Source organism: Panulirus ornatus, chromosome 53, assembly GCF_036320965.1.
Source record: "Panulirus ornatus isolate Po-2019 chromosome 53, ASM3632096v1, whole genome shotgun sequence".
NCBI lineage: Eukaryota > Metazoa > Arthropoda > Malacostraca > Decapoda > Palinuridae > Panulirus > Panulirus ornatus.
In genome coordinates this window covers 20,464,542-20,489,999 of record NC_092276.1, presented here as the reverse complement: position 1 = coordinate 20,489,999, position 25,458 = coordinate 20,464,542, and the positions used below count along the sequence as shown (strand labels likewise).

Genomic DNA, 25,458 nt, shown 5'->3' with positions numbered 1-25,458 from the left:
ATACATCCACACACGCAAATATACATACCTACACAGCTTTCCATGGTTTACCCCAGACGCTTCACATGCCTTGATTCAATCCACTGACAGCACGTCAACCCCTGTATACCACATCGCTCCAATTCACTCTATTCCTTGCCCTCCTTTCACCCTCCTGCATGTTCAGGCCCCGATCACACAAAATCTTTTTCACTCCATCTTTCCACCTCCAATTTGGTCTCCCTCTTCTCCTCGTTCCCTCCACCTCCGACACATATATCCTCTTGGTCAATCTTTCCTCACTCATTCTCTCCATGTGCCCAAACCACTTCAAAACACCCTCTTCTGCTCTCTCAACCACGCTCTTTTTATTTCCACACATCTCTCTTACCCTTATGTTACTCACTCGATCAAACCACCTCACACCACACATTGTCCTCAAACATCTCATTTCCAGCACATCCATCCTCCTGTGCACAACTCTATCCATAGCCCACGCCTCGCAACCATACAACATTGTTGGAACCACTATTCCTTCAAACATACCCATTTTTGCTTTCCGAGATAATGTTCTCGACTTCCACACATTCTTCAAGGCCCCCAGAATTTTCGCCCCCTCCCCCACCCTATGATCCACTTCTGCTTCCATGGTTCCATCCGCTGCCAGATCCACTCCCAGATATCTAAAACACTTCACTTCCTCCAGTTTTTCTCCATTCAAACTCACCTCCCAATTGAATTGACCCTCAACCCTACTGTACCTAATAACCTTGCTCTTATTCACATTTACTCTTAACTTTCTTCTTCCACACACTTTACCAAACTCAGTCACCAGCTTCTGCAGTTTCTCACATGAATCAGCCACCAGCGCTGTATCATCAGCGAACAACAACTGACTCACTTCCCAAGCTCTCTCATCCCCAACAGACTTCATACTTGCCCCTCTTTCCAAAACTCCTCTTTCCAAAATATATATATATATACCTGGTTTAAAAAGCGAGATATACATAAGTATACTTATGTAAGTAAGAGAGATGGCCAGAGAGTGTTATTGGATTACGTGTTAATTGACAGGCGTGCGAAAGAGAGACTTTTGGATGTTGATGTGCTGAGAGGTGCAACTGGAGGGATGTCTGAATCATTATCTTGTGGAGGCTAAGGTGAAGATTTGTATGGGTTTTCAGAAAAGAAGAGTGAATGTTGGGGTGAAGAGGGTGGTGAGAGTAAGTGAGCTTGAGAAGGAGACCTGTGTGAGGAAGTACCAGGAGAGACTGAGTACAGAATGGAAAAAGGTGAGAACAATGGAAGTAAGGGGAGTGGGGAAGAATGGGATGTATTTAGGGAATCAGTGATGGAGTGCGCAAAAGATGCTTGTGGCATGAGAAGAGTGGGAGGTGGGTTGATTAGAAAGGGTAGTGAGTGGTGGGATGAAGAATAAGAGTATTAGTGAAAGAGAAGAGAGAGGCATTTGGACGATTTTTGCAGGGAAAAAATGCAATTGAGTGGGAGATGTATAAAAGAAAGAGACAGGAGGTCAAGAGAAAGGTGCAAGAGGTGAAAAAAAGGGCAAATGAGAGTTTGGGGTGAGAGAGTATCATTAAATTTTAGGGAGAATAAAAAGATGTTCTGGAAGGAGGTAAATAAAGTGCATAAGACAAGGGAGCAAATGGGAACTTCGGTGAAGGCGCAAGTGGGGAGGTGATAACAAGTAGTGGTGATGTGAAAAGGAGATGGAGTGAGTATTTGAAGGTTTGTTGAATGTGTTTGATGATAGAGTGGCAGATATAGGGTGTTTTGGTCGAGGTGGTGTGCAAAGTGAGAGGGTTAGGGAAAATAATTTGGTAAACAGAGAAGAGGTAGTGAAAGCTTTGCGGAAGATGAAAGCCGGCAAGGCAGCAGGTTTGGATGGTATTGCAGTGGAATTTATTAAAAAAGGGGGTGACTGTATTGTTGACTGGTTGGTAAGGTTATTTAATGTATGTATGACTCATGGTGAGGTGCCTGAGGATTGGCGGAATGCGTGCATAGTGCCATTGTACAAAGGCAAAGGGGATAAGAGTGAGTGCTCAAATTACAGAGGCATAAGTTTGTTGAGTATTCCTGGTAAATTATATGGGAGGGTATTGATTGAGAGGGTGAAGGCATGTACAGAGCATCAGATTGGGGAAGAGCAGTGTGGTTTCAGAAGTGGTAGAGGATGTGTGGATCAGGTGTTTGCTTTGAAGAATGTATGTGAGAAATACTTAGAAAAGCAAATGGATTTGTATGTAGCATTTATGGATCTGGAGAAGGCATATGATAGAGTTGATAGAGATGGTCTGTGGAAGGTATTAAGAATATATGGTGTGGGAGGAAAGTTGTTAGAAGCAGTGAAAAGTTTTTATCGAGGATGTAAGGCATGTGTACGTGTAGGAAGAGAGGAAAGTGATTGGTTCTCAGTGAATGTAGGTTTGCGGCAGGGGTGTGTGATGTCTCCATGGTTGTTTAATTTGTTTATGGATGGGGTTGTTAGGGAGGTAAATGCAAGAGTTTTGGAAAGAGGGGCAAGTATGAAGTCTGTTGGGATGAGAGAGCTTGGGAAGTGAGTCAGTTGTTGTTCGCTGACGATACAGCGCTGGTGGCTGATTCATGTGAGAAACTGCAGAAGCTGGTGACTGAGTTTGGAAAAGTGTGTGGAAGAAGAAAGTTAAGAGTAAATGTGAATAAGAGCAAGGTTATTAGGTACAGTAGGGTTGAGGGTCAAGTCAATTGGGAGGTGAGTTTGAATGGAGAAAAACTGGAGGAAGTGAAGTGTTTTAGATATCTGGGAGTGGATCTGGCAGCGGATGGAACCATGGAAGCGGAAGTGGATCATAGGGTGGGGGAGGGGGCGAAAATTCTGGGAGCCTTGAAGAATGTGTGGAAGTTGAGAACATTATCTCGGAAAGCAAAAATGGGTATGTTGGAAGGAATAGTGGTTCCAACAATGTTGTATGGTTGCGAGGCGTGGGCTATGGATAGAGTTGTGCGCAGGAGGATGGATGTGCTGGAAATGAGATGTTTGAGGACAATGTGTGGTGTGAGGTGGTTTGATCGAGTGAGTAACGTAAGGGTAAGAGAGATGTGTGGAAATAAAAAGAGCGTGGTTGAGAGAGCAGAAGAGGGTGTTTTGAAGTGGTTTGGGCACATGGAGAGAATGAGTGAGGAAAGATTGACCAAGAGGATATATGTGTCGGAGGTGGAGGGAACGAGGAGAAGAGGGAGACCAAATTGGAGGTGGAAAGATGGAGTGAAAAAGATTTTGTGTGATCGGGGCCTGAACATGCAGGAGGGTGAAAGGAGGGCAAGGAATAGAGTGAATTGGAGCGATGTGGTATACCGGGGTTGACGTGCTGTCAGTGGATTGAATCAAGGCATGTGAAGCGTCTGGGGTAAACCATGGAAAGCTGTGTAGGTATGTATATTTGCATGTGTGGACGTATGTATATACATGTGTATGGGGGGGGGGGGTTGGGCCATTTCTTTCATCTGTTTCCTTGCGCTACCTCGCAAACGCGGGAGACAGCGACAAAGTATAATAAAAAAAAATAAAAAAAACCACTGTCACCCACGTTAGAGAGGTAGTGCAAGGAAACAGCAGAGGAATGGCCCAACCCACCCACATACACATGTATATACATAAACACCCACACACACTCACACACATACATACATATACATTTCAACATATACATACATATACATACACAGACATATACATATACAAACATATACATATCAATAATTGATGCCTTCATCCATTCCTGTCGCCACCCTACCACACACGAAATAGCATACCCCCTTTCCTCCAGCAAGACAACCAGGAACAGACAAAAATAGCCATATTCATTCACATTCAGTCTCTAGCTGTCATGTGTAATGCTCCAAAACCACAGCTCCCTTTCCACATTCAGGACCCACAGTCCTTTCCAAGGTTTACCCCAGACGCTTCGCATGCTTTGGATAAATACACTGACAGCACGTCAAGCCTGGTGTACCACATTGTTCCAATTCACTCTATTCCTCGCATGCCTCTCACCCTACTGTATGTTCAGGCCCTGATCACTCAAAATCTTTGTAACTACATCCTTCCACCTTGTTTTGTCTCCCAATTCTTCTTCCCTCCAACTCTGACACATATATCATCTTTGTCAATCTTTTCTCATTCATTCCCTCCATGTGTCTAAACCCTTTCAACACACCCTCTTCTGCTCTCTCAGCTACACTTTTTTTATTACCACACATCTCTCTTACCCTTTCATTACTTACTCGATCAAACCACCTCACACCACATATCCTCAAACATTTCATTTCCAATACATTCACTCTCCTCTGCACAACCCTACCTATAGCCCAGGCCTTGCAACCATATAACATTGTTAGAAACACTTTTTATTCAAACATACCCATTTTTGCTTTCCAAGATAACGTTCCCGCCTTCCACACATTCTTCAACGCTCCCAAAACCTTTGCTCCCTACCCAACCCTGTGACTCACTTCAGCTTCCATGGTTCCATCCGCTACTAAGTCCACTCCCAGATATCTAAAACACTTCACTTCCTCCAGTTTTTTTCCATTCAAACTTACCTCCCACTTGACTTGTCCCTCAACCTTACTGAACCTAATAACCTTGCTCTTATTCACATTTACTCTCAGCTTTTTTTCTTTCACACACTTTACCAAACTCATCCATCAACTTCTACAGTATCTCATCCGAATCAGCCACCAGCGCTGTATCATCGGTGAACAACAACTGACTCACTTCCCAAGCCCTCTCATCCACAACTGACTGCATACTTGCCCCTCTCTCCAAAACTCTTGCATTCACCTCCCTAACCACCCCATCCATAAACAAATTAAACAACCATGGAGACATGCCGCAAACCAACATTCACTGGGAATCAATCACTTTCCTCTCTTTCTACTCGTAAACATGCCTTACATCCTTGGTAAAAAATTTTCACTGCTTCTAGCAACTTACCTCCCACATCATATACTATCAAAACCTTCCACAAAGCATCTCTATCCATCCTATCATATGCCTTCTCCAAGCAAAGGGGATAACTTTGAGTGTTTAAATTACAGAGGCATAAGTTACTTGAGTATTCCTGCAAAATTGTATGGGAGGCTATTGATTGAGAGGGTAAAGGCATGTACAAAGGATCAGACTGGGGTAAAGCAGTACGGTTTCAGAAGTGGCAGAGGATGCATGGATCAGGTGTTTACTTTGAAGAATGTATGTGATAAATACTTAGAAAAACAGATGGAGACTAAAGGGGGCAGGAGCGGGGGGCTAGAAACCCTCCTCGCCTGTATTTCAACTTTCTAAAAGGGGAAACAGAAGAAGGAGTCATGCGGGGAGTGCTCACCCTCCTCGAAGGCTCAGACTAGTGTGTCTAAATGTGTGGGGATGAAACAAAGATAAGAAAAAAGGAGAGATAAAGAGTATGTTTGAGGAAAAGAAACTGGATGTCTTGGTTCTGAGTGAAATGAAGCTCAAGGGTAAAGGGAAGACAGGTTTGGGAATGTCTTGGGAGTAAAGTCAGGGGTTGGTGAGAGGACAAGAGCAAAGTGAAGGAGTAACATTACTCCTGAAGCAGGAGTTGTGGGAGTATGTGATACAGTAAAACTGAAAGTGGATGGAGACAGATGGGTGATTATTAGTGCCTATGCACCTAGTCATGAAAAGAAAGATCATGAGAGGTAAGTGTTTTGGGAGCAGCTGAGTGAGTTTGTTAGCAGCTTCGATGCACGAGACCGGGTTATAGTGATGGGTGATTTGAATGCAAAGGTGAGTAATGTGGCAGCTGAAAGAATAATTGGTGTACATGGGGTGTTCAGTGCTGTAAATGGAAAAATGAAGAACTTATACATTTGAGTGCTGAAAAAGGACTGGTGATTGGGAATACCTGGTTTAAAAAGAGATATATATATAAGTATAAGAGATGGCCAGATAGCCTTATTGGATAACGTGTTAATTGATAGTCGCATGAAAGACTTTTGGATGTTAAAGTGCTAAGAGGGGCAACTGGGGGGAAGTCTCGTCATTATCTTGTGGTGGCGAAGGTGAAGATTTGTAGAGGTTTTCAGAAAAGAAGAGAGAATGCTGGGGTGAAGAGAGTAATGAGTGTAAGTGACCTTCGAAAGGAGACTTGTGTGAAGAAGTACCAGGAGAGATTAAGTGCAGAATGGAAAAAGGTGAGAGCAAATGACATATGGGGAGTGGGGGAGGAATGGGATGTATTTAGGGAAGCATTGATGGCTTGCACAAAAGATGCTTGTGGCATGGGAAAGATGGGAGGTGGGTTGAAGAAGTACAAGGAAAGAGACAGGGGGTCAAGAGAAAGGCACAAGAGGTGAAAAAGAGGGCAAATGAGAGTTGGGGTGAGAGAGTATCATTAAATTTTAGGGCGAATAAAAAGATGTTTTGGAAGGAGGTAAATAAAGTGCGTAAGACAAGAGAAAACAAATGGGAACATCGGTGAAGGTCGCTAATGGGAGGTAATAATGTGAATGTGTTTGATGTTTAATGTTGATGTTTGATGTTTAATGTTGAATGTGTTTGATGATAGAGTGGCAGACATAGGATGTTTTGGCCGAGGTGGTGTGCGAAGTGAGAGGGTCAGGGAGAATGGTTTGGTGAACAGAGAAGTAGTGAAAGCTTTGCAGAAGGGAAAGCCAGCAAGGCAGCGCATTTAGATGGTATTGCAGTGGAATTTATTACAAAAGGAGGTGACTGTATTGTTCACTGGTTGGTAAGGATATTCAATGTATGTGTGGTTCATGGTGAAGTGCCAGAGGATTGGCAGAATGCATGCATAGTGCCATTGTACAGAGGCAAATGGGATAAAGGTGAGTGTCCAAATTAGAGAGATATAAATTTGTTGAGTATTCCTGAAAAATTCTATGGGAAGGTATTGATTGAGAGGGTAAAGGCATGTACAGAGCATCAGATTATTGAAGAGCAGTGTGGTTTCAGAAGTGGTAAAGGATGTGATGGATTAGGTATTTGCTTTGAAGAATGTATGTAAGAAATACTTAGAAAAACAGATGCATTTGTATGTAGCATTTATGGATCTGGAGAAAGCATATGATAGAGTTGATAGAGATGCTTTGTGGATGGTATTAAGAGTATATGGTGTGGGACTTAAGTTGCTAGAAGCAGTGAAAAGTTTTTATTGAGGATGTAAGCCATGTGTACAAGTAGAAAAAGAGGAAAGTGATTGGTTCCCAGTGAATGTTGGTTTGCAGCAAGGATGCTTGATGTCTCCATGGTTGTTTAATTTGATTATGGATGGGGTTATTAGGGAGGTGAATGCAAGAGTTTTGGAGAGAGGGGCAAGCATGCAGTCTCTTTTACATGAGAGGGCTTGGGAAGTGAGTCAATTGTTGGTCGCTGATGATGCAGCACTGGTGGCAGATTTAGGTGCGAAACTGCAAAAGGTGATGACTGAGTTTGGTAAAGCGTGTGAAAGAAGAAAGCCGAGAGTAAATGTGAATAAGAGCAGTTCAGTAGGGTAGAGGGACAAGTAAATTGGGACATGACTTTGAATGGAGAAAAGCTGGAGGAAATGATGTATCTTAGATATCATGGAGTGGATTTGACAGCAGATGGAACCATAGAAGCGGAAGTGAGTCACAGGATGGGGGAGGGGCAAAGGTTCTGGGAGCGTGGAATAATGTGTCGAAGGTGAGAACGTTATCTCGGAGCAAAAATGGGTATGTTTGAAGGAGTAGTGGTTCCAACAATGTTGTATGGTTGTGAGGCATGGGCTATAGATAGGGTTGTGCAGAGGAGGGTGGATGTGTTGGAAATGAGATGTCTGAAGACAATATGTGGTGTGAGGTGGTTTGATTGAGTAAGTAATGAAAGGGTGAGAGAGATGTGTGGTAATAAAAAGAGTGTGGTTGAAAGAGCAGAAGATGGTTTATTGAAATGGTTTGGTCACACGGACAGAATGAGTGAGGAAAGATCGACAAAAAGGATATATGTGTCAGAGGTGAAGGGAACAAGGAAAAGTGGGAGACCAAATTGGATGTGGAAGGATGGAGTGAAAAAGATTTTGAGCAATCGGGGCCTGAACTTGCAGGGGGGTGAAAGGCATGCAAGGAATAGAGTGAATTGGAACGATATGGTATACTGGGTGTCAATAGATTGATCCTGGGCATGTGAAGCGTCTGGGGTAAACTACGGAAAGTTTTGTGGGGCCTTCATGTGGAAAGGGAGCTGTGGTTTAGGTGCATTACACATGACAGCTAGAGATTGAATGTGGACGAATGTGGCCTTTTGTCCTTTCCTAGTGCTACCTTGAAGGGGGAGAGGGGATGCTATTTTCATGTGTGGCAGGGTGGCAACAGAAATGAATAAAGTCAACAAGTATGAATTATGTGCATGTGTATGTATATAAAGGTCTATGCATGTATACATGTATCTTTCTTTTACTTTCAAACTATTCGCCATTTCCCGCATTAGCGAGGTAGCATTAAGAACAGAGAACTGGGCCTTTGAGAGAATATCCTCACCCGGCCCCCTTCTCTGTTCCTCATAGGTCCAGTCCTCTGTTCTTAATGCAACCTCGCTAACGAGAGAAATGGCGAATAGTACGAAAAAAAGATATATATATATATATATATATATATATATATATATATATATATATATATATATATATATATATATATATCTTTTTTTTTTTTCCCCGCTGTCTCCCGCGTTTGTGAGGTAGTGCAAGGAAACAGACGAAAGAAATGGCCTAACCCACCCCCATACACATGTATATACATACATCCACACACGCAAATATACATAACTACACAGCTTTCCATGGTTTACCCCAGATGCTTCACATGCCCTGATTCAATCCATTGACAGCACGTCAACCCCGGTACACCACATCAATCCAATTAACTCTATTCCTTGACTTCCTTTCACCCTCGTGCATGTTCAGGCCCCGATCACACAAAATCTTTTTCACTCCATCTTTCCACCTCCAATTTGGTCTCCCACTTCTCCTTGTTCCCTCCACCTCCGACACATATATTCTCTTGGTCAATCTTTCCTCACTCATTCTCTCCATGTGCCCAAACCATTTCAAAACACCCTCTTCTGCTCTCTCAACCACGCTCTTTTTCCCTTACGTTACTCACTCGATCAAACCACCTCACACCACACATTGTCCTCAAACATCTCATTTCCAGCACATCCATCCTCCTGCGCACAACTCTATCCATAGCCCACGCCTCGCAACCATACAACATTGTTGGAACCACTATTCCTTCCAACATACCCATTTTTTCTTTCCGAGATAATGTTCTCGACTTCCAAACATTCTTCAAGGCTCCCAGAATTTTCGCCCCCTCCCCCACCCGATGATCCACTTCCGCTTCCATGGTTCCATCTGCTGCCAGATCCACTCCCAGATATCTAAAACACTTCACTTCCTCCAGTTTTTCTCCATTCAAACTCACCTCCCAATTGACTTGACCCTCAACCCTACTTTACCTAATAACCTTGCTCTTATTCACATTTACTCTTAACTTTCTTCTTCCACACACTTTACCAAACTCAGTCACCAGCTTCTGCAGTTTCTCACATGAATCAGCCACCAGCGCTGTATCATCAGCGAACAACAACTGACTCACTTCCCAAGCTCTCTCATCCCCAACAGACTTCATACTTGCCCCTCTTTCCAAAACTCTTGCATTTACCTCCCTAACAACCCCATCCATAAAGAAATTAAACAACCATGGAGACATCATGGAAGGTATTAAGAATATATGGTGTGGGAGGCAAGTTGTTAGAAGCAGTGAAATGTTTTTATCGAGAATGCAAGGCATGTGTACGTGTAGGAAGAGAGGAAAGTGATTGGTTCTCAGTGAATGTAGGTTTGCAGCAGGGGTGTGTGATGTTTCCATGGTTGTTTAATTTGTTTATGGATGGGGTTCTTAGGGAGGTGAATGCAAGAGTTTTGGAAAGAGGGGCAAGTATGAAGTCTGTTGGGGATGAGAGAGCTTGGGAAGTGAGTCAGTTGTTGTTCGCTGATGATACAGCGCTGGTGGCTGATTCATGTGAGAAACTGCAGAAGCTGGTGACTGAGTTTGGTAAAGTGTGTGAAAGAAGAAAGTTAAGAGTAAATGTGAATAAGAGCAAGGTTATTAGGTACAATATGGGTGAGGGTCAAGTCAATTGGGAGGTAAGTTTGAATGGAAAAAAACTGGAGGAAGTAAAGTGTTTTAGATATCTGGGAGTGGATCTGGCAGCGGATGGAACCATGGAAGCGGAAGTGGATCATAGGGTGGGGGAGGGGGCGAAAATTCTGGGAGCCTTGAAGAATGTGTGGAAGTCGAGAACATTATCTCGGAAAGCAAAAATGGGTATGTTTGAAGGAATAGTGGTTCCAACAATGTTGTATTTACGGTTGCGAGGCGTAGGCTATGGATAGAGCTGTGTGCAGGAGGGTGGATGTGCTGGAAATGAGATGTTTGAGGACAATGTGTGGTGTGAGGTGGTTTGATCGAGTAAGTAACATAAGGGTAAGAGAGAGGTGTGGAAATAAAAAAAGCGTGGTTGAGAGAGCAAAAGAGGGTGTTTTGAAATGGTTTAGGCACATGGAGAGAATGAGTGAGGAAAGATTGACCAAGAGGATATATGTGTCGGAGGTGGAGGGAACGAGGAGAAGTGGGAGACCAAATTGGAGGTGGAAAGATGGAGTGAAAAAGATTTTGTGTGATCGGGGCCTGAACATGCTCGAGGGTGAAAGGAGGGCAAGGAATAGAGTGAATTGGATTGATGTGGTATACCGGGGTTGACGTGCTGTCAGTGGATTGAATCACGGCATGTGAAGCGTCTGGGGTAAACCATGGAAAGCTGTGTAGGTATGTATATTTGCGTGTGTGGACGTGTATGTATATACATGTGTATGGGGGTGGGTTGGGCCATTTCTTTCGTCTGTTTCCTTGCGCTACCTCGCAAACGCGGGAGACAGCGACAAAGCACAAAAAAAAAAAAATATATATATATATATATATATATATATATATATATATATATATATATATTTTATCCCTGGGGATAGGGGAGAAAGAATACTTCCCACGTATTCCCTGCGTGTCGTAGAAGGCGACTAAAAGGGAAGGGAGCGGGTGGCTGGAAATCCTCCCCTCTCGTTTTTTTTTAATTTTCCAAAAGAAGGAACAGAGAAGGGGGCCAGGTGAGGATATTCCCTCTAAGGCCCAGTCCTCTGTTGATAACGCTACCTCGCTAATGCGGGAAATGGCGAATAGTATGAAAGAAAGAAAAAAGATATATATATATATATATATATATTTTATATTTATTATACTTTGTCGCTGTCTCCCGCGATTGCGAGGTAGCGCAAGGAAACAGACGAAAGAAATGGCCCAACCCACCCCATACACATGTATATACATACATCCACACACGCAAATATACATACCTACACAGCTTTCCATGGTTTACCCCAGACGCTTCACATGCCTTGATTCAATCCACTGACAGCACGTCAACCCCTGTATACCACATCGCTCCAATTCACTCTATTCCTTGCCCTCCTTTCACCCTCCTGCATGTTCAGGCCCCGATCACACAAAATCTTTTTCACTCCATCTTTCCACCTCCAATTTGGTCTCCCTCTTCTCCTCGTTCCCTCCACCTCCGACACATATATCCTCTTGGTCAATCTTTCCTCACTCATTCTCTCCATGTGCCCAAACCACTTCAAAACACCCTCTTCTGCTCTCTCAACCACGCTCTTTTTATTTCCACACATCTCTCTTACCCTTATGTTACTCACTCGATCAAACCACCTCACACCACACATTGTCCTCAAACATCTCATTTCCAGCACATCCATCCTCCTGTGCACAACTCTATCCATAGCCCACGCCTCGCAACCATACAACATTGTTGGAACCACTATTCCTTCAAACATACCCATTTTTGCTTTCCGAGATAATGTTCTCGACTTCCACACATTCTTCAAGGCCCCCAGAATTTTCGCCCCCTCCCCCACCCTATGATCCACTTCTGCTTCCATGGTTCCATCCGCTGCCAGATCCACTCCCAGATATCTAAAACACTTCACTTCCTCCAGTTTTTCTCCATTCAAACTCACCTCCCAATTGAATTGACCCTCAACCCTACTGTACCTAATAACCTTGCTCTTATTCACATTTACTCTTAACTTTCTTCTTCCACACACTTTACCAAACTCAGTCACCAGCTTCTGCAGTTTCTCACATGAATCAGCCACCAGCGCTGTATCATCAGCGAACAACAACTGACTCACTTCCCAAGCTCTCTCATCCCCAACAGACTTCATACTTGCCCCTCTTTCCAAAACTCCTCTTTCCAAAATATATATATATATACCTGGTTTAAAAAGCGAGATATACATAAGTATACTTATGTAAGTAAGAGAGATGGCCAGAGAGTGTTATTGGATTACGTGTTAATTGACAGGCGTGCGAAAGAGAGACTTTTGGATGTTGATGTGCTGAGAGGTGCAACTGGAGGGATGTCTGATCATTATCTTGTGGAGGCTAAGGTGAAGATTTGTATGGGTTTTCAGAAAAGAAGAGTGAATGTTGGGGTGAAGAGGGTGGTGAGAGTAAGTGAGCTTGAGAAGGAGACCTGTGTGAGGAAGTACCAGGAGAGACTGAGTACAGAATGGAAAAAGGTGAGAACAATGGAAGTAAGGGGAGTGGGGGAAGAATGGGATGTATTTAGGGAATCAGTGATGGAGTGCGCAAAAGATGCTTGTGGCATGAGAAGAGTGGGAGGTGGGTTGATTAGAAAGGGTAGTGAGTGGTGGGATGAAGAAGTAAGAGTATTAGTGAAAGAGAAGAGAGAGGCATTTGGACGATTTTTGCAGGGAAAAAATGCAATTGAGTGGGAGATGTATAAAAGAAAGAGACAGGAGGTCAAGAGAAAGGTGCAAGAGGTGAAAAAAAGGGCAAATGAGAGTTGGGGTGAGAGAGTATCATTAAATTTTAGGGAGAATAAAAAGATGTTCTGGAAGGAGGTAAATAAAGTGCGTAAGACAAGGGAGCAAATGGGAACTTCGGTGAAGGGCGCAAGTGGGGAGGTGATAACAAGTAGTGGTGATGTGAAAAGGAGATGGAGTGAGTATTTTGAAGGTTTGTTGAATGTGTTTGATGATAGAGTGGCAGATATAGGGTGTTTTGGTCGAGGTGGTGTGCAAAGTGAGAGGGTTAGGGAAAATAATTTGGTAAACAGAGAAGAGGTAGTGAAAGCTTTGCGGAAGATGAAAGCCGGCAAGGCAGCAGGTTTGGATGGTATTGCAGTGGAATTTATTAAAAAAGGGGGTGACTGTATTGTTGACTGGTTGGTAAGGTTATTTAATGTATGTATGACTCATGGTGAGGTGCCTGAGGATTGGCGGAATGCGTGCATAGTGCCATTGTACAAAGGCAAAGGGGATAAGAGTGAGTGCTCAAATTACAGAGGCATAAGTTTGTTGAGTATTCCTGGTAAATTATATGGGAGGGTATTGATTGAGAGGGTGAAGGCATGTACAGAGCATCAGATTGGGGAAGAGCAGTGTGGTTTCAGAAGTGGTAGAGGATGTGTGGATCAGGTGTTTGCTTTGAAGAATGTATGTGAGAAATACTTAGAAAAGCAAATGGATTTGTATGTAGCATTTATGGATCTGGAGAAGGCATATGATAGAGTTGATAGAGATGGTCTGTGGAAGGTATTAAGAATATATGGTGTGGGAGGAAAGTTGTTAGAAGCAGTGAAAAGTTTTTATCGAGGATGTAAGGCATGTGTACGTGTAGGAAGAGAGGAAAGTGATTGGTTCTCAGTGAATGTAGGTTTGCGGCAGGGGTGTGTGATGTCTCCATGGTTGTTTAATTTGTTTATGGATGGGGTTGTTAGGGAGGTAAATGCAAGAGTTTTGGAAAGAGGGGCAAGTATGAAGTCTGTTGGGGATGAGAGAGCTTGGGAAGTGAGTCAGTTGTTGTTCGCTGACGATACAGCGCTGGTGGCTGATTCATGTGAGAAACTGCAGAAGCTGGTGACTGAGTTTGGAAAAGTGTGTGGAAGAAGAAAGTTAAGAGTAAATGTGAATAAGAGCAAGGTTATTAGGTACAGTAGGGTTGAGGGTCAAGTCAATTGGGAGGTGAGTTTGAATGGAGAAAAACTGGAGGAAGTGAATTGTTTTAGATATCTGGGAGTGGATCTGGCAGCGGATGGAACCATGGAAGCGGAAGTGGATCACAGGGTGGGGGAGGGGGCGAAAATCCTGGGGGCCTTGAAGAATGTTTGGAAGTCGAGAACATTATCTCGGAAAGCAAAAATGGGTATGCTTGAAGGAATAGTGGTTCCAACAATGTTGTATGGTTGCGAGGCGTGGGCTATGGATAGAGTTGTGCGCAGGAGGATGGATGTGCTGGAAATGAGATGTTTGAGGACAATGTGTGGTGTGAGGTGGTTTGATCGAGTGAGTAACGTAAGGGTAAGAGAGATGTGTGGAAATAAAAAGAGCGTGGTTGAGAGAGCAGAAGAGGGTGTTTTGAAGTGGTTTGGGCACATGGAGAGGATGAGTGAGGAAAGATTGACCAAGAGGATATATGTGTCGGAGGTGGAGGGAACAAGGAGAAGAGGGAGACCAAATTGGAGGTGGAAAGATGGAGTGAAAAAGATTTTGTGTGATCGGGGCCTGAACATGCAGGAGGGTGAAAGGAGGGCAAGGAGTAGAGTGAATTGGAGCGATGTGGTATACCGGGGTTGACGTGCTGTCAGTGGATTGAAGCAGGGCATGTGAAGCGTCTGGGGTAAACCATGGAAAGCTGTGTAGGTATGTATATTTGCGTGTGTGGACGTATGTATATACATGTGTATGGGGGGGGGTTGGGCCATTTCTTTCGTCTGTTTCCTTGCGCTACCTCGCAAACGCGGGAGACAGCGACAAAGTATAATAAAAAAAATATTTTTTTTTTTTTTTTTATACTTTGTCGCTGTCTCCCGCGTTTAAGAGGTAGCGCAAGGAAACAGACGAAAGAAATGGCCCAACCCCCCCCCCATACACATGTATATACATACGTCCACACACCAAATATACATACCTACACAGCTTTCCATGGTTTACCCAAGACGCTTCACATGCCCTGCTTCAATCCACTGACAGCACGTCAACCCCGGTATACCACATCACTCCAATTCACTCTATTCCTTGCCCTCCTTTCACCCTCCTGCATGTTCAGGCCCCGATCACACAAAATCTTTTTCACTCCATCTTTCCACCTCCAATTTGGTCTCCCTCTTCTCCTTGTTCCCTCCACCTCCGACACATATATCCTCTTGGTCAATCTTTCCTCACTCATTCTCTCCATGTTCCCAAACCACTTCAAAACACCCTCTTCTGCTCTCTCAACCACACTCTTTTTATTTCCACACATCTCTCTTACCCTTACGTTACTCACTCGATCAAACCACCTCACACCACACATTGTCCTCAAACATCTCATTTCCAGCACATCCATCCTCCTGCGCACAACTCTATCCATAGCCCACGCCTCGCAACCATACAACATTGTTGGAACCACTATTCCTTCAAACATACCCATTTTTGCTTTCCGAGATAATGTTCTCGACTTCCACACATTCTTCAAGGCCCCCAGAATTTTCGCCCCCTCCCCCACCCTATGATCCACTTCCGCTTCCATGGTTCCATCCGCTGCCAGATCCACTCCCAGATATCTAAAACACTTCACTTCCTCCAGTTTTTCTCCATTCAAACTCACCTCCCAATTGACTTGACCCTCAACCCTACTGTACCTAATAACCTTGCTCTTATTCACATTTACTCTTAACTTTCTTCTTCCACACACTTTACCAATATATATATATATATATATATATATATATATATATATTCTTTCTCTTGGAAAGTTAAAAAAAAACCAAGAGGGGAGGATTTCCAACCCCCCGCCCCCTCCCCTTTTCGTCGCCTTCTACGACATGCAGGGAATACGTGGGAAGTATTCTTTCTCCCCTATCCCCAGGAACAGAGAAAGGGGCCAGGTGAGGATATTCCCTCAGAGGCACAGTCCTCTGTTCTTAACGCTACCTTGCTAATGCGGGAAATGGCGAATAGTTTGAATGAAAGATATATATATATATATATATATATATATATATATATATATATATATATATATATATATATATATATATATATAAAAAAAAATATATTTTATATTTCATTATACTTTGTCGCTGTCTCCCGCGTTTGCGAGGTAGCGCAAGGAAACAGACGAAAGAAATGGCCCAACCCTCCCCCCCATACACATGTATATACATACGTCCACACACGCAAATATACATACCTACACAGCTTTCCATGGTTTACCCCAGACGCTTCACATGCCCTGATTCAATCCACTGACAGCACGTCAACCCCTGTATACCACATCGCTCCAATTCACTCTATTCCTTGCCCTCCTTTCACCCTCCTGCATGTTCAGGCCCCGATCACACAAAATCTTTTTCACTCCATCTTTCCACCTCCAATTTGGTCTCCCTCTTCTCCTTGTTCCCTCCACCTCCGAAACATATATCCTCTTGGTCAATCTTTCCTCACTCATCCTCTCCATGTGCCCAAACCACTTCAAAACACCCTCTTCTGCTCTCTCACCCACGCTCTTTTTATTTCCACACATCTCTCTTACCCTTACGTTACTCACTCGATCAAACCACCTCACACCACACATTGTCCTCAAACATCTCATTTCCAGCACATCCATCCTCCTGCGCACAACTCTATCCATAGCCCACGCCTCGCAACCATACAACATTGTTGGAACCACTATTCCTTCAAACATACCCATTTTTGCTTTCCGAGATAATGTTCTCGACTTCCACACATTCTTCAAGGCCCCCAGGAATGGGAACTTCAGTGAAGGGCGCAAATGGGGAGGTGATAACAAGTAGTGGTGATGTGAGAAGGAGATGGAGTGAGTATTTTGAAGGTTTGTTGAATGTGTTTGATGATAGAGTGGCAAATATAGGGTGTTTTGGTTGAGGTGGTGTGCAAAGTGAGAGGGTTAGGGAAAATGATTTGGTAAACAGAGAAGAGGTAGTAAAAGCTTTGCGGAAGATGAAAGCCGGCAAGGCAGCAGGTTTGGATGGTATTGCAGTGGAATTTATTTAAAAAGGGGGTGACTGTATTGTTGACTGGTTGGTAAGGTTATTTAATGTATGTATGACTCATGGTGAGGTGCCTGAAGATTGGCAGAATGCACGCATAGTGACATTGTACAAAGGCAAAGGGGATAAGAGTGAGTGCTCAAATTACAGAGGTATAAGTTTGTTGAGTATTCCTGGTAAATTATATGGGAGGGTATTGATTGAGAGGGTGAAGGCATGTACAGAGCATCAGATTGGGGAAGAGCAGTGTGGTTTCAGAAGTGGTAGAGGATGTGTGGATCAGGTGTTTGCTTTGAAGAATGTATGTGAGAAATACTTAGAAAAGCAAATGATTTGTATGTAGCATTTATGGATCTGGAGAAGGCATATGATAGAGTTGATAGAGATGCTCTGTGGAAGGTATTAAGAATATATGGTGTGGGGGCAAGTTGTTAGAAGTGGTGAAAAGTTTTTATCGAGGATGTAAGGCATGTGTACGTGTAGGAAGAGAGGAAAGTGATTGGTTCTCAGTGAATGTAGGTTTGCGGCAGGGGTGTGTGATGTCTCCATGGTTGTTTAATTTGTTTATGGATGGGGTTGTTAAGGAGGTGAATGCAAGAGTTTTGGAAAGAGGGGCAAGTATGAAGTCTGTTGTGGATGAGAGAGCTTGGGAAGTGAGTCAGTTGTTGTTCGCTGATGATACAGCGCTGGTGGCTGATTCATGTGAGAAACTGCAGAAGCTGGTGACTGAGTTTGGTAAAGTGTGTGAAAGAAGAAAGTTAAGAGTAAATGTGAATAAGAGCAAGGTTATTAGGTACAGTAGGGTTGAGGGTCAAGTCAATTGGGAGGTAAGTTTGAATGGAGAAAAACTGGAGGAAGTAAAGTGTTTTAGATATCTGGGAGTGGATCTGGCAGCGGATGGAACCATGGAAGCCTTGAAGAATGTGTGGAAGTCGAGAACATTATCTCAGAAAGCAAAAATGGGTATGTTTGAAGGAATAGTGGTTCCAACAATGTTGTATGGTTGCGAGGCGTGGTGTATGGATAGAGTTGTGCGCAGGAGGGTGGATGTGCTGGAAATGAGATGTTTGAGGACAATGTGTGGTGTGAGGTGGTTTGATCGAGTAAGTAATGTAAGGGTAAGAGAGATGTGTGGAAATAAAAAGAGCGTGGTTGAGAGAGCAGAAGAGGGTGTTTTGAAATGGTTTGGGCACATGGAAAGAATGAGTGAGGAAAGATTGACCAAGAGGATATATGTGTCGGAGGTGGAGGGAACGAGGAGAAGTGGGAGACCGAATTGGAGGTGGAAAGATGGAGTGAAAAAGATTTTGTGTGATCGGGGCCTGAACATGCAGGAGGGTGAAAGGAGGGCAAGGAATAGAGTGAATTGGAGCGATGTGGTATACCGGGGTTGACGTGCTGTCAGTGGATTGAATCAAGGCATGTGAAGCGTCTGGGGTAAACCATGGAAAGCTGTGTAGGTATGTATATTTGCGTGTGTGTACGTATGTATATACATGTGTATGGGGGTGGGTTGGGCCATTTCTTTCGTCTGTTTCCTTGCGCTACCTCGCAAACACGGGAGACAGCGACAAAGCAAAAAAAAAAAAAATATATATATATAAATATATATCCCTGGGGATAGGGGAGAAAGAATACTTCCCACGTATTCCCTGCATGTCACAGAAGGCGACTAAAAGGGAAGGGAGTGGGGGGCTGGAACGAGGAGAATTGGGACACTTCACATGCCTTGGTTCAGTCCATTGATAGCACGTCGACCCCAGTATACCACATCGTTCCAATTCACTCTATTCCTTGCACGCCTTTCACCCTCCTGCATGTTCAGGCCCTGATCGCTCAAAATCTTTTCACCCCATCTTTCCACCTCCAATTTGGTCTCCCAATTCTCCTCGTTCCCTCCACCTCTGACACATATATCCTCTTTGTCAATCTGTCCTCACTCATTCTCTCCATGTGACCAAACCATTTCAAAACACCCTCTTCTACTCTCTCAACCACACTCTATTACCACACATCTCTCTTACCCTATTATTACTTACTCGATCAAACCACCTCACACCACTTATTGTCCTCAAACATCTCATTTCCAGCACATCCACCCTCCTCTGCACATCAACACTATCATATGCCTTCTCCAGATCCATAAATGCTACATACAAATCCATTTGATTTTCTAAGTATTTCTCACATACATTCTTCAAAGCAAACACCTGATCCACACATCCTCTATCACTTCTGAAACCACACTGTTCTTCCCCAATCTGATGCTCTGCACATGCCTTCACCCTCTCAATCAATACCCTTCCATATAATTTCCCAGGAATACTCAATGTATATATGTGTATATGTTGAAATGTATAGGTATGTATATGTGCGTATGTGGACGTGTATGTATATAAATTTGTATGTGGGTGAGTTGGGCCATTCTTTCATATGTTTCCTTGCACTACCTCGCTAACACGGGAGACAGCGACAAAGTATAATAATAATAATAATAATATTATTCATTTATTTATTCATTTATAAATGCATGAAACCTGTAAATATGTGATAATGAATACACTACATATTGATTATTTGATACAACTTTGGGAAAAATTATAAAATTAGGGGGTAGGGCACCAGTAATAATATTTCTTTCTATAATTATAAATACAATTAACAATAAAAAACTGAAAGGGCTTACTCTTTTGCTGATTTGAATAACTTTGCAACCATGTCAGTTTTCTTCTTAGGTGGACCCAGAACTTGCTGCCCAGAGTGTTCTGAACCACCAGCATAAAATGCTTGGCCTTCTTCCTCACTGCTGCTTTCACTGTCGTGGTCCATCATGCTAATAATAGCTCTACAATGTATATCAAGACAGAAATGGATTGTTGGTTTATATCTACATCATACAAGCTGTAAGCAACTAACAAGTGGTCTATCATAACAGATGCTACAGCTCTTCAGGCATGATAAATAAATATTACTTATAATCTTACTTATGATAATGTATTCATAAAAAATATACATCAATTGATGGTAAAAGCAGTACCTCTGAAGGGGTGTAGGCTGTGAGGATGGCCTCTGAGGAGGACTCGGAGCACCCTCAGCCTCAGGACGGTCGCCTAAAGGTTCACTCTCTGCCTCCTCGTCTCCTTCCTCATAGAAACTACTAAGTGCGGACTGACACAGAGCAGAGGATATTAATATCAAAATCAAAATCATATAACAAATTATCTGTATTTCTACCATGATTTATACAGCTATCTAAATCAATCCTTACAAATCAACCAATAAAAACATTTGAGTCAGAAAGACGAAGGTCAAGATCTGAATATCCATAATACCACAGAGACGTATCATAATGGACTAGATGCAATCTTAAGGAATGTTCGTAAAGCAAAACCTCATTAAAAGGGGTCATTATAACATGGTACCTTTGGTAACAGAAATGTCTCTGCACATGTTATTTTGCTTTTCATAAATATAATGAAGACATATAATGGAGGAAGTGAAGTGTTTTAGATATCTGGGAGTGGATCTGGCAGCGGATGGAACCATGGAAGTGGAAGTGGACCATAGGGTGGGGGAGGGGGCGAAAATTCTGGGAGCCTTGAAGAATGTGTGGAAGTCGAGAACATTATCTCGGAAAGCAAAAATGGGTATGTTTGAAGGAATAGTGGTTCCAACAATGTTGTATGGTTGCGAGGCGTGGGCTATGGATAGAGTTGTGCGCAGGAGGATGGATGTGCTGGAAATGAGATGTTTGAGGACAATGTGCGGTGTGAGGTGGTTTGATCGAGTAAGTAACGTAAGGGTAAGAGAGATGTGTGGAAATAAAAAGAGCCTTGGTTGAGAGAGCAGAAGAGGGTGTTTTGAAATGGTTTGGGCACATGGAGAGAATGAGTGAGGAAAGATTGACCAAGAGGATATATGTGTCGGAGGTGGAGGGAACGAGGAGAAGAGGGAGACCAAATTGGAGGTGGAAAGAGGGAGTGAAAAAGATTTTGTGTGATCAGGGCCTGAACATGCAGGAGGGTGAAAGGAGGGCAAGGAATAGAGTGAATTGGAGCGATGTGGTATACCGGGGTTGACGTGCTGTCAGTGGATTGAATCAGGGCATGTGAAGCGTCTGGGGTAAACCATGGAAAGCTGTGTAGGTATGTATATTTGCGTGTGTGGACGTATGAATATACATGTGTATGGGGGTGGGTTGGGCCATTTCTTTCGTCTGTTTCCTTGCGCTACCTCGCAAACGCGGGAGACAGCGACAAAAAAAAAAAAAAAAAATTGTAAATACCATATGAAACTTAAATTACTGATGGTTTTAGGTCTTATATTGATAAAATGAAGACATGGTAAATACAATATAAAACTAAACTTAATCAGCATTCAAAAGTTAGCTGAAGCTTTTAGTGTTTTCGGTCACATTTCATGAGCTCTAACGGCACACCTACACCTTCCTGGCCTACACTTAATCATCATCAGTGGCTTATTCCTTGAGTGGGATTTTTTTTTTCTTGCAAGTTAGGAAATGGTGGACTGACTGGTTCTTTTTGCCCTCTCACTGTTATTAAATATCAGGTATCATTTTACTGGTAGAGAAAGCTAACCCAAGTGACTTATCCGCATGTGCCTGGTGCTCACATACCTCAATCCTGTAACACTTGCATCTCTATATTTATCACTTACACAGGCAACTTGGATGTTATACATATTCTCACATTTGCAAGCCCTTTTCCAGACTTAATGGATGTAAAATGTTCTCTGAACACACCTGAGAGGACTAAACTGAGAGCAACTAATAGCAATTTAATGTAAATTATAGTGGGCTGAACACAACTGACTCAGAGATGATAAACAAAGATGGTGGCAGATACATTAACCGATTCTTTTTCTTCTACATCTTATGACTTTCTTCAGTGACTACTACATATATACTGTATTTATTAAATGAATGTTTTTTCCATATACATTAAACAAAGGTGTTGTACAAGTCTGCATTAAAGGACATCTCTCAGTACCAGGATTTAGCTATGTTTGGATTTTGGAGTTTTGTGAATTCTAAAAATGAAGGCCCACACGCTGTTATCTAAATACATTTTAAATGTTATGACTTTATCAAAATGCTTTGTATACCTAATGTAAGTTTAATTGTAAGGGCAGTGTCACACTAGCTTATATTGCATCAATTTCTTGCAACAATATCCTGCTTTCCATCTTCCTTTTGTGTGTTTGTGTTTTCTGTCAAACACAAGAGTAGATTCAATGGGCCAATCATTTTATTTTAGTCAACACACACAAGCAACACGCAATAACTGTTGAGGAGGCTGTGGTTATCGAACTTATATGTCTACTATACAGAGTAGAAAAGCCAAGCATGCAAAAAAGTATTTGGGTGCACTCATGATTGGTGCAAAGAGGAACTGAAAGTGTATATCACAAATGTAACATAAAGAGTTCAGAAAACTCTTCTCGGTGCACTAATGTTCTTTGACTGTACACCTTCCTCTTCACTGAATATGATGCATACAAAGGATCTCTTATGTTTTAAGAAAAACAATAGGGCCTCATATATACAATAAAGCATTCTTCTGACCGGGTTTGTTCACGGTGAAGTAAACACTATAGTCGTCATGAATTTGTAAATGCTGTACAAATAAACCCAAATGGTACAAATGTAAATGAAACATACGAGATGTGCTTAAGATTAACAAGAATTATATAATATATTTAGCCTTTAATATTTCTGAAAATATGCAATGGAATTTTATCATGTGTACATACTATTTTTCTTTTAACTATGTACTATGCATTTTTTATCATCATACTTGGTCGCTGTTTCCCGTGTCAGTGAGGTGGGCACTACAATGTAAGGTTAAGACAGACCAACTTAGCTTGAAAGCACTACAATGTAAGGTTAAGGTAAACCAGCTTAGCCTGTGGGTACCACAGTGTAAGGTTAAGGAAGACCAGCTTAGCATGTGGGCACTACATTGTACGGTTAAGGCAGACCAGCTTAGCTTGCAGGCCCTACAATATAAGGTTAAGGCAGGTCTGCTTAGCTTGTGGGTAATACAACGTAAAGTTAAAGCAGACTAACACAGTTTGCAGGTAATACAACACAAGGTTATGGCAGACCAACTTACCTTGTGGGCACTACCATGTTAAGTTAAGGCAGACCAGCTTAGCTTGCGGGTAATACAACATACGGTTAAATCAGACCAACTTAGCTTGTAGGCACTACAGTGTAAGGTTAAGGCAGACCAGCTTAGCTTGTGGGCACAACAATGTAAGGTTAAGGTAGATCAGCTTAGCTTGCGGGTAATACAACCTAAGGTTAAAGCAGACCAGCTTAGCTTGCTGGTAATACAATGTAAGGTTAAGGCAGACCAGCTTAGTTTGTACGCACTACAATGCAAGGTTAAGGCAGATCAACTTAAATTGTGGGCACTACAATTAAGGCTGACCAGCTTACCTTGCAAGCACTACAATGTATGGTTAAGGCAAACCAGCTTAGCTTGCGAGTGATACAACATTAGGTTAAAGCAGACCAACTTAGCTTGTGGGCACTACGATGTAAGGTTAGGGCAAATCAGCTTAGCTTGTGGGCACTAAAATGTAAGACTAAGGCAGACGAGCTCAGCTTAAGGGCACTACAATGTAAGGTTAAAGCAGATCAGCTTAGCTTGTGGGCACAACAATGTAAGGTTAAGGCAGACCAGCTTAACTTGAGGGCACTACAATATAAGGTTATGGCAGACCAGCTTAGCCTGCGGGCACTACAATGTAAGGTTAAGGCATATCAGCTTAGCTGTGGACACTACAATGTAAGGTTACGGCTGACCAGCTTAGTTTGTGGGCACTACAATGTAAGGTTAAACTAGACCAACTTAGCTTGCGGGCACTACAATGTAAGGTTATGGTAGACCAACTTAGCTTGTGGGCACTACAATATAAGGTTATGGCAGACCAGCTTAGCTTGTGGACACTACAATGTAAGGTTAAGGCAGACCAGCTTAGCTCGTGGGCACTACAATGTAAGGTTAAGGCAGACCAGCTTAGCGTGCAGGCACTAGAATGCAAGGTTAAAGCAGATCAGCTTAGCTCGTGGGCACTAAAATGTAAGGTTAAGGCAGATCAGCTTAGCTTGTGGGCACTACAATGTACGGTTAAGGCAGACCGACGGACCAACTTAGCTTATGGGTATTACAATGTAAGGTTAGGGCAGATCAGCTCAGCTTGTGGGTAATACAACATAAGGTTAAGGCAGATCAGCTTAGCCTGTGGGCACTACAATGTAAAGTTAAGGCAGATCAGCTTAGCTTGTGGGCACTACAATGTAAGACTAAGGCAGAACAGCTTAGCTTGCGGGCACTACAGTATAAGGTTAAAGAAGACCAACTTAGCTTGTGGGCAGTACAATGTAAGACTAAGGCAGATCAGCTTAGTTTGTGGGCACTACAATGTAAGACTAAGGCAGACCAGCTTAGCTTGTGGGCACTACAGTGTAAGGTTAAAGCAGACCAACTTAGCTTGTGGTCAGTACAATGTAAGACTAAGGCAGATCAGCTTAACTTGTGGGCACTACAATGTAAGGTTAAGGCAGATGAGCATGGCTGACAGCGGGGGTTTTATATGGAAAAGTAATATTTCTTCCACAATCTTGACTACTAACCATTCCTAATGTATTATAATGGGTTAATGATAATGCAAAACAAAAACATGCAATTGTAAATAAAGGTCTGATGTGGATGACATTTAGCTACGAGATATTCATGTCTTTAGCAAATTCTTCTATTGCTCACCTCTAAATTCCATGCAGCTGACTCCAGGAAAAATCTTGCCCGTTCAGATTCTACGCCAGACACAGCAGTAAATTGAGATATCAAAGTGTCGTGATCTGCCATGATGAGTTTGTGGGATTGTGGCAACGTTGACGAAACCTTCAGACCATCTTCAATATAAGGAATTGACATTATTATTTTAGGAGAAAATTTACATCGCATATTGATATGAAATTTCTGTATGAAAATATAAGATTAGCAATATATTTTTCTATTAAATATTTAGTCAATTGAATTTGTCTCAGTCTTTTGTTGCATATATAACTTTTTAATCTGTCGGTGATTCGTTGATGAAAGAAACGTCTTATATTCTTCGTAAGTTTTCTTTTAAGTTTTTCTGATAAAAAAAAGTTATAAGAATGATATATATAAAATAATATAATGTGAAATAGTATGTTTTGGAATGTCATGTTGTTTCGCAGATTTTCTGTGGGT

At 42.5% G+C, this 25,458-nt stretch overlaps 1 protein-coding gene across 2 annotated transcripts in view; it reads right to left on the bottom strand.

The window, feature by feature from the left end:
* p47 (NSFL1 cofactor p47) overlaps positions 1-25,200 on the bottom strand; it is an 86,922-nt gene extending 61,722 nt beyond the window's left edge. Inside the window, exons 1-3 of one of the 2 annotated variants that reach the window (XM_071692688.1) lie at positions 24,985-25,200; positions 20,229-20,359; positions 19,878-20,036 (exon numbers count right to left, since the gene is read on the bottom strand). In XM_071692688.1, the coding sequence (XP_071548789.1) occupies positions 19,878-20,036; positions 20,229-20,359; positions 24,985-25,185 (491 nt within the window). In that variant the 5' untranslated portion in view covers positions 25,186-25,200. The remainder of the gene's footprint in view (positions 1-19,877; positions 20,037-20,228; positions 20,360-24,984) is intronic. The other variant, XM_071692687.1, reaches the window with a different exon arrangement.
* Between the last annotated feature and the right edge of the window lie 258 nt (positions 25,201-25,458).